General features: G+C 37.0%; 2 protein-coding genes and 1 long non-coding RNA gene across 3 annotated transcripts; 2 read left to right on the top strand and 1 right to left on the bottom strand.

The window, feature by feature from the left end:
• Positions 1-5315, top strand: LOC137943951 (UDP-rhamnose/UDP-galactose transporter 6-like). Its single transcript, XM_068789401.1, has 7 exons — positions 1-149; positions 878-995; positions 1853-2058; positions 3590-3774; positions 3862-4062; positions 4168-4329; positions 4709-5315. The coding sequence occupies exons 3-7, from the start codon at positions 1929-1931 to the stop codon at positions 5030-5032; spliced, it is 1002 nt and encodes a 333-aa protein (XP_068645502.1). The 5' UTR covers positions 1-149; positions 878-995; positions 1853-1928; the 3' UTR covers positions 5033-5315.
• Positions 5316-7115: 1800 nt separating this feature from the next.
• Positions 7116-9269, bottom strand: LOC137944295 (uncharacterized). The gene is made up of 2 exons (XR_011110804.1): positions 8792-9269; positions 7116-8211 (listed from the first exon to the last, which is right to left on the bottom strand). It is a non-coding gene; the product is annotated as an uncharacterized lncRNA (long non-coding RNA).
• Positions 7521-8531, top strand: LOC137944294 (BAG family molecular chaperone regulator 2-like). Its single transcript, XM_068789938.1, has 2 exons — positions 7521-7755; positions 8153-8531. The coding sequence occupies exons 1-2, from the start codon at positions 7521-7523 to the stop codon at positions 8377-8379; spliced, it is 462 nt and encodes a 153-aa protein (XP_068646039.1). The 3' UTR covers positions 8380-8531.
• Positions 9270-9883: the final 614 nt, after the last annotated feature.

Raw genomic sequence — 9883 nt, 5'->3', positions numbered from 1 at the left:
TCTCTTCCCCTCGTCTCTGATACTCAGATCTCTCTGCCAAGGGCTTTTTACTGCCTCGGATCTCGCATCATCCAAACCGCCCTTCCACGAAACCCTAGGCGTTTTCGATGTGCTCCAAATGCTGAGATCGCAATGACGAGGACCTGGAGGTCAGTCCTTCCTTCGCTTTCTCTTCATTTCGACTCTGTTGGATTTCGCGCTGCGGTTTGGGGATTGCGGCTGAATTTCAGAGAATTGTGATCGGTTTGAATGTTTGTTTTTTTACTTTGTTGCATTTGAGAATTTGCGCTGAATTTTCACTGCGGTGGAGTTTGTTTGGGGTATGGCAGCTGCGCTGGATCTAGGATCTGTCGAGGATTTGTTCGAGAGGTCCTGTGTTGGTGCCGCCGCTGTTTATGACAGTGATGGCGGATGGATTTTTACTGTAAATTCAGATGTGACAGTTGGATCTCTACTAAAAATATTACCGTGAGGACGGATCTTAAGAGTAGATTCAGTCACGACTCTTGGATCTTTTCTGAAAATTTCAAATCCTCTGGTTAATTTTTTACTGTGACATAAGTTTTCAGCTGTTGTGGAGACGCCTGCAGTTTTTGAGTATTCTTTTATTTTTTTTGGTTATTTATAGAAATTTTCTTAGGTTACATGATAAAAGTGTACCTTCTGCAATTTAAGATGTTTCTTCGGCATATTGTCCATAAATTTTCTTAATTTTTTCTGAAATTTCGTGGCATGTTTTAGTTAATCTAGTAGCTCTCCTAACTGAATTCTAGTAATCTGGCTTCAGTAGGTCAATTTTTTATACTTACAGTAGGTCTCACGTTCCTTCGGTCGTTATTCCCTTTGGTCTTATCAAACATTATCTGTTTTCGCGTAGTTTTTGCAATGAAAGGAATGGAGATGATGGTTGGCCCTGAAAGACCAACAAACAGGAAATGACCACTCACCAGCTTCTTCATTGTACGTAGGAGAGGCCATTTTCTTTGGAATTCAAGGTATCTTGATTGTATCCTTATCCTCGTTTGGTATTCTCTGGAATATGACAAAGTAATTACTTTAAGTGTGTAGTTTCTGTGCTATTCATTTGCTTCTGAGTTTATTTTGTAAAACTTTTTCATATTTCAAACATCTGGATGACCTTTAATACAGGAAATTCACTCCATATTTGCATCTTTATGTTGTTACTTTATGCCCAATTAGGTTGAATCACATGGTTCTCCGAAGGGATGAAGCAGCTAGCCATTCTTATTGGCAACTAGACTTTTACTTAACGCATGATTTTTTGACAAGTTCATATGAAATGATATTCTGACGAAGATTATGTTTACCTTATTGCATTCAACTGAATGATATCCAGAAAAATCGAAGAGTTTACTTTCTACATATAACTTTTCATAGACAATACTATTAATGGATTTTGAGCCCTTTTTAATGGAGGGGCATGTATTTTTGTTCTGTATCGTATCATCTAGATGCTTGATCTCTGGCAGTCCCAAACATGAGCTTTGTGTCTACAGGAAAGCTCTTCTCTGCTGCCTTCAGTTTTTACTTAATTTTTTCAACTTGTGTGTGTGTGTGTGTGTGTGGGTGGGGGGTGGCTAGAGTTGCTTGATCTCTGGCAGTCCCAAACATGAGCTCTGTGTCTACAGGAAAACTCTTCTGCTGCCGTCAGGTTTATCGAAGTTTTGCAACATGTGTGTGTATATGTGTGTGTGTGTGTGTGTGTGTGTGTGTGAGAGAGAGAGAGAGAGAGAGAGTTACTCAATAAGACCTTGTCTTGAATTTTTTATGATTTGATCTGTTTTGAAAGTTGGCAAGATTAAACTCCTCAGAAGTTCTGTTCTTGTTTCAGATAGTTGCAAGAGGTGGCGTGATGGAAGTTACAAGATTGTGAGATACCTGACTTGAGCCTAATAGAGTAAAACAATATGGCTCCTGCAAGCAAGGCTGACAGGAAAGCAGCTTTAGATGTGGCATCATGGATGTTCAATGTTGTTACTTCAGTTGGGATCATCCTAGTTAATAAGGCCTTGATGGCTACTTATGGATTCAGTTTTGGTGAGCTCAAAATTCCTGCTTGTAAATGTTTTTTTATCTTGTTGTTAGCTTTCTGTTGGTAGATTAATCTTTGATAGGGATATATTTCATGAAGTGTGGTATTCACACTATCATGTGGAAACTTTTTAGTGCAGTTTGCGGCATCCATTTGTCAAATTTTGAAGGCTAGTATTCATGTCCCTAGACATACCATACAATTGTCTTTTTTTCTTTCACATTTTTCTCTGCCTGAGAAATTTGAACTTGTGGCTCACCGTACTTGGTTTATTGGTATCCTCGAATTTTTTTAGCATATCTCTTTTGTGGTATTGGTAATCCTAGACATGAAAACCTGATTCTTGACTACGGCATTATGTATGACTGTAGACATTCTGGATTTTGTGATTAAAATCTACAACCTTAGCTGTAAATGTGTGTTTTTGCCTTGTCTTTTGCATGTTTTTGAAGTGAATACTGGGGTAGGAGTTGTCGCATTGTAGTATATGTGTATGTCAAACAATATGGTTGTTGTAATAGCTCTTCAACTCTTCATTTTCCTTTTTGGTCTCGTTCTTGTTGTTCTGTTATCTATTCAGAAGGCTGAAGAACAATATTGAGAGAAATTCAAAATTCTTTTCAGCTATTCAAAATATTCTTCTTCTTGACTTGTCTTTTGTGTGTTTAAGTCATGTTCTTGAACTGAAAACTGGGGGTGGAGTTGACTCTTTGTAGTATATGTCTATTGAAATATTATGGTTGTTATAATTGCACTTCGTTTCTTTTAACTTGGTAATAAATCAAGGATTGGTGTAACATAACTTTTTATTGCTAATCAATTAAAGGATCAGTGTGACATGCTTCTTCACATTTTTTAATTACCAGTTGTGATTACTTTTGAATCGAATACTAGAAGCTCTAAGGGATGGTTTCAGTCCATTTGCTGTTATTACATTATCTATATTGAAGGTACTATCAGATGAAACAATATAGTATCTTGTTCTTTAGATGGTCTAACATGAATGCGGCTTTTCTACTCTTTTCATATAAACTCTTTAAATATTATGAACTAGCTAATTTGGTCGGAGCTGTTCTGCCATTTGTTGTTCAATTTTGATTTTTTTATACCATTGGTAATAGCTATGGCAAGCCTAGGGCAGTGTTGAATGTATGAAGTCACCTCATGTGCGGAAAGATGTTACGTTTCTTTATGTTCTTTCCGACATGGTTAGGAATGGCTGCTGGACATAACATAGAAAAAATAGTTAAATCAGTAGTATCTCAGTAGAAATGGTATTTGTTGATTCTGTGTAAAACTGATTCCATATCTGCTGGTTTTGTTTTGAACGGAATGAGATTGCTTGAGCAAAGATAAGAGTTCCTCATTCTAGTTGCTTTTCCCATTAATTATTCATGAGCTCTATTTCTTTTTTCTTTTTCATACACAAACATTATTGTTTGTAGTATTTGATTAAATTTGACTACTTTATGTTTATAAACAAATTTCTTTCTAATGTACTAATATTGTGTTAGTTTATTCAATTGTTTGCTGCAGCAACTACATTGACGGGCATGCATTTTGCAATGACAACGTTGATGACTGTAATTCTGAGGTGGCTAGGTTACATCCAGGCTTCCCATCTTCCATTTCCTGAACTTCTGAAATTTGTTCTCTTTGCAAACTTTTCGATTGTTGGTATGAATGTGAGCCTCATGTGGAATTCAGTTGGATTCTATCAGGTTAGCAAGTAGATATTTATCCTTTTCTTATGGATCATGGAAATGCTTGCATTTTACTGAACAAGAACTGCTCACACCTGTTGTCAGATTGCCAAGCTGAGTATGATCCCTGTGTCCTGTCTCCTGGAAGTTGTCTTGGACAAGATCCGATACTCTAGAGACACCAAACTCAGTATTGGAGTGGTTCTCCTTGGTGTTGCTGTATGCACTATTACTGATGTGAGCGTGAATTCAAAAGGTTTTGTTGCAGCTTTTATTGCTGTTTGGAGCACTTCACTCCAACAATATGTAAGTTACTGTATGTAGATGTAAGAATTTTATGTTCTTCACCAATCATCTATGACTTAGTGTCTAACATTTATGCCCTGTTTTTTCCTCCCTTGATGGTTCCAGTATGTTCATTTTCTGCAACGAAAATATTCACTCGGTTCATTCAATCTCCTGGGCCACACTGCACCTGCTCAGGCTGCTACACTGTTGGTACTGGGGCCCTTTCTCGACTACAGGTTGACTAGTAAAAGGGTTGACATGTTTGACTACAATGCAGTGTCAGTGGTGAGTACCTAGCTGCTCCAGAAAATGTTAATTGCTACTGTAACTGATGAATGTCTGCCACATGGAATCAATAAAAAAAAAAAAAAAAGCAAAATAGGGGCAACAATCTGTGACCATGTTTTTTTTTTTTTTTTTTTATATTTTCTCCCTCTACAAAACAAGTTATTTTATTTTGGGCCTTCAGCATATGGTGGAAGTTTTTATTTGCAGTGGATGAGAAATTTGTTGCTTGTAAATATGTCAGTGCATCACTTGCAAGCTGTTATTATGCTTATATATTTGAATATTCATAGTTGTATTTACTTGTTGAAATATCTACATGTCTATGTGCTGCTGTCTGTGTGTAGTTATCTTTACTGCTCTTCTCTTTGTTGTGCAGTTCTTCATCATATTGTCATGCACAATAGCAGTTGGTACAAACCTCAGCCAATTCATCTGCATTAGCAGATTCACAGCTGTGTCCTTCCAGGTTCTTGGACACATGAAGACGATTCTTGTCCTAATTATGGGGTTCTTCTTCTTTGGTAAAGAAGGTCTCAATTTACAAGTAGTTCTTGGCATGGTTTTGGCAGTGATGGGCATGATCTGGTATGGAAATGCCTCCTCCAAGCCTGGAGGTAAAGAACGGAGGAGTTATTCTATCTCAAGCGACAAAGGTCAGAAGCATGGAACAGAGTCCAGCGAGATTGATGGAAAGGTGTAGATAAATAACCCTAACCTCGTGGCCCATTATCTACATTGTTCAACCCGTGGGTTTGAAAATGAGTGGAATGGGTGCAAAGTATTATAGGTGATTCCGGTATTCTCTTAACCTTGAGGTTAGAACTTTTTTTTTTTTTTTTTTCGATTATTAATTTTTTTCCCTTCAGTTTTTAATCTCTAGGGGGGTGTCCCCAAAATTTTCTTCCACTTTGTTTCTTTGTTCGTTTATAGTAATTTATTCTTCTACATTTGATCATTTATAGAAAGGAAAATTATTTGCTGCACTAGTGTCCCTACTCCTGGCGTTTTCAGTTGTCTTGTTGAACACTGGTTCATGAGAAAATTTTGGCTATTTTATTAGTCCTGGCATTTTCACTTGTCTTGTTGAACACTGTTTCATTAGAAATATTTGGCTATTTTATTCTTGCGTGGAAGGTGGGTACGAAAGTGAGACTTGTTTTCTCCAAGTGGCTACGAGTGATTGAAGAAAACCGAAGCGAGGATAAGGAGTTGAACACAGGAGAAGTGATGGTAAGGAGTTGAAAACCTAATCAAATTTTTTTAAAAAAAAACAATACTATAGGACTCAAATACTAAGACTTGGCTCCAACAAGTGCGTAGCGTAAACAGAGGGCTTCTCTGCACTTACAACTAGACTATCATCGTCACTTTTGCTCTTATTGTTGCAATTGAACGTATCCTGAAACAGTGTTGGTGATAAAATAAACGAAGACATAAATGGTGTTTATTGGGTTTCCACTGCAATCTTAAAAGAACCCAATTAATTTATTATTATTTAAATAAAACCGGACACTTTTATTGATTCTGACTAGGTTTAAATTAAGATAATATTCAACGCGTTGACAACCCCACCTATGTGACCTTAAGTTTTTATTTATACGATTGACAGGGACTTCTGATCAACTCATGCGTTATCAATATTTCCCAACTCATTAATAATATCACAAAAATTACTAACATCTGAGGTTGAATTTCTTTGCTAATCTCTAATAAAAACTAGATGTAATTTCTTTGCATTTACAAAGTTATCAAGTGGAATAAAAACAATAAAACCATTTGTTACGTTGTATTTATGATTTGTCATACTCTATGACAGGATTTAATTGCAATTGCATTAATGTGCTCTTGGTACACCAGTATTAGTTCGAATTGTGAATTCAATTCAATAGATAACAGTGAAAAATAACACTCTCTCTCAAACTTACTAAGGATAAATTTTGAAAGGAAGGGGGTTCCCATTTCCCAAACTGACCAGGTTTTTCTACACAGGGCATAGAGCTAGCTAGTCAGGCTAGGCAGAATGTTACATCTATATATGCCTTAGAATAGAAGAGTATGGATGCTGTTTTGCTGAATTAAACCTACCCCTTAAAATATCATAACCCAATGATAGAAACTCTATACATATCTCCAAAGGCACATTTAATTTCTTAGTAGAATTTCCACTCTTTTGAATTCTCTTCACACATAAAATCACATTTAAACATATTTTTCTCTTTCATCTTTGTAGTTTCAATGACATTTCTATAGCAAGAATGGTGTAAGATATACCCCTTCATTCGAAATTTACTTCTCTGAAGAGGCAATTGACAATGCCAAGCTTGCAGTTACCTGTTTAATGTATCATAAATTCACACTGACACATCAGAATAGAAACCTAAGCTTGTTCTGTAGAATGTTTGGTAAGAAACTTTATAAAATTAGAGTTGTCAAACGATGAGCAAACTCTAACTAGACCATGCATGTGCATTTTCAGTAGTGAGAGAGAGAGAGAGAGAGAGAGATGAGAAGAAGAAGAACAAGAAAGAGCTTAGTCACCCACATGGGAAGAGGAGAATAAGAAAGATAAGATAAACACTAACAAACTACCTAACATAAATTAACAGCCAGCAGCTGCCAAACACTTCAGAGCCAATGAGCAAACATGTTAAGAAATTCCATCAAAATCCACATTTTCCATTTCCAGGCCTTCATTCTCTCCTGCATTGGACTAGATTAAAATGATCGTTAAAAGCATAAGAACATAAACCCCCATTAAAAAAATTTAAAAAAAGAAATCAAAGAAAGAAACAGCACAAGTGATTAATCAAATCCTGGACCGACCACAGATGACAATCCTTTTTAAGTTGTCCTGCACATCAAGCAAGCGTGTTGCCAGCCCCATGTGCGTCCCTCTCCGCCTCTGATAAGCTCTTCTCCCATTTTCCATTTTCTTATGTTGCAGAGACTGGAAAGCACTTTTGTCCCTTTGTGGGGGACCCTTATGTTAGCTAAAAAATAATATTAATAAAAAAGAAAAATAAATCATCTTCTCTTTCACCTCAGGCGGCTTGTCTTTTAATACTTCCATTTTGTCCGGATGCATGTCTTTACCCTCTCTCTAACCTCTTCACCAGCTTCTATATCTACTCCACCTGCTACACCCCTCTTGCACAGAAAGTCAAGTTGGGGGAGTTGAGAGGACAAAGATGATCAAGTTGAGGTCTAAGAGGTTTGGCAAGAGCAGCTCTGCTTCCAGCTCTAAGCTTGCTGCTGCTGGTGCTGGTGCTGCAGCTGCTGGTGATATCAAGTGGGAGCTCCGGCCAGGGGGGATGCTTGTTCAGAAGAGGGAGAATGGGAGTAGTGAGGGGGAGATGATTACAGTCAGGGTCTTCACTGGTTCACGCTGGCATGATATCTCCATTGAAGCAACTTCTACATTTGGTAAGACTCTCGTCTTTGATTTCAAGATTCCCTTTTCATACTTTACCGATGGCTGTTTCAGAACCATAGAGTGGTGACGGGCAGCAGTGTCAGGAGTTTAATCCCCTTCTTCTTCTCTTCCTTTCTCTGAGCTCTTCTGATAAAAAAACAGAAAAAAAAAAACTATTGCTGACATGCAGCAATGTTTGAAGCTTCCTCTTCTTCTTTTCGCCCTTAATTTCTCTCAGTTTTTGGGATAAAAAATTAACAAACATCTCTACCCATGGACACCCTTTAGCTCAAGCAGCAGTGTCTGAAAATGGTACTCCAGTCTATTCCCAATGAAGATAAAAGCCACTCTACAGATCTCCTGTGTCTGGGTAATCTTTGTCAAATAACAAATTGTTCAATCTTGCAGGCGAATTGAAGATGATTTTATCCCTGGTCACCGGTCTGGAACCAAGAGAGCAGAGACTCCTGTACAGAGGCAAAGAGAGAGAAGACAGTGATTATCTACATATGGAGGGAGTCAAAGACATGGACAAAGTGCTACTGTTTGAGGATCCTGCTTACAAGGAGAGAAAACTTCTGGGGCTGTCCAGGAACCAAGCCATTACCCAACCTTGTCGCACAATCAGTGTGTAAATTAAAAAAGTAAAAAAAAAAAAAAACCTGCATGTACTTGTATCACTGACACATATTAGGTGCCTCAGAAGTGTCATCTATGTAACCTACCTGTCTGGTGGTGGGTGTTTTGTATTTATTAACCTCTGTCAAGTGAAGTTTAATCCAATCTCATGTGGTTATTTTCCATTTTACTTGCTTTCAATTCAGAGAAATGGATTAATTAGTTGATATGAGGACAGTAAGGAGATGATTATCACTTGAATCATAACTTGGATGCAAAATTCAAGAACATGTAACTGTACATGGTAGATTAGATTACCATAATCTTATATTCGTTTAGTTGATCTATTAACTTTCCATTAAGTATGAAAAATGCAATAAAGAACTGGAATTGATAGTTAAAAAAGGAGCGAGAATGAGAACTACTCACTTTGAGTTTTGAGATCTCAATCGACCTTATCAATGGCCGTTTGCATAAATTTAGTACCTGAATCGAAATCGAAGAAAAATCAGAATCACATATGAGGGCCCATGTTCATGATCAATGATAGAGGACGGGGGGGGGCAGATATGATCTATTATTAAGAGGGACAAAAACAAAAGAAACCGATCTGCGAGAGATCTTCTTTTGGGATCAAAGATTTTAGAGAGAGAGAGAGCCGTATTCTCATAGAAATTGATGCGAAAATGGATCTACTCTGGATGCTTCAAAGAAAGCTTCATCTCTGTAATGCAAAATATGACCTCAAAGAAAGAGAAAATCATTTCTTTAAGCATCGCAAATCGCAATAATTTAACTGCAAGAAAAATAGAAGCAGGATTTTGAGGATCGCACGCTCATGTGGCTTATTCGATATACAGGATTAGATACTCTTCACGTGCTCCATGGTAGGTTGAGATCTGTTGAAAAGATGGAAAAAAAAAAAAAAACCTTCTAAGCTGAGGTTGTGATCGATAATTGATCCTTAAATAAGATCTGTGTACGTAAGATCGATAAGTTTCAGTGAAGTGTTAAATCAGTCTTCTGGACCCTAAACCTTTGACAATCTGATCGAGAGCTTTGATACCATGTAAAAGAAATAAAAAATATATATATATTTTACCGTGTTTTTCATTGATGAAGAATGAAATATTTATAAAGTTTACGACAAAGACTATAGCGATAATAACTCTTTAGTAGAGTTGATCATCCATGAGAGAATAAATGTTCTTCTTTTCAGAGGAGATTTTTTTTTTTTTTTGAATAATTCCTCTCTCAAACCTAAAAAAAATCTTTGTTATAATGAAGTGTGAAAACCTAAGTTTGAATAGTAAGTCTTCCTATGGTTTTTCTAAGATATCTTCCCGGTCTTTGAGGATGATAATCTGCCTGAGAATCTTGGTAAAAACCCAATTTCGATGAAAATATTTTTATTCTTATTTGTTTTCTTCCCTAAATCCAAACCAGCACGAAGAAACGCTACTTTTTAACCTGTGTTCGGTAATCGCACCTTCATCGATCATGGTTCCCTTTTGCAGCTCA

The sequence above is a fragment of the Aristolochia californica genome, unplaced genomic scaffold (assembly GCF_029961685.1).
Source record: "Aristolochia californica isolate CCGP_79_NKW_82.1479 unplaced genomic scaffold, dmAriCali1.0.hap1 SCAF_11, whole genome shotgun sequence".
Taxonomy (NCBI): domain Eukaryota; kingdom Viridiplantae; phylum Streptophyta; class Magnoliopsida; order Piperales; family Aristolochiaceae; genus Aristolochia; species Aristolochia californica.
Note: the sequence above shows the minus strand (reverse complement) of the source record. Positions and strands in the feature narration are given on the sequence as shown.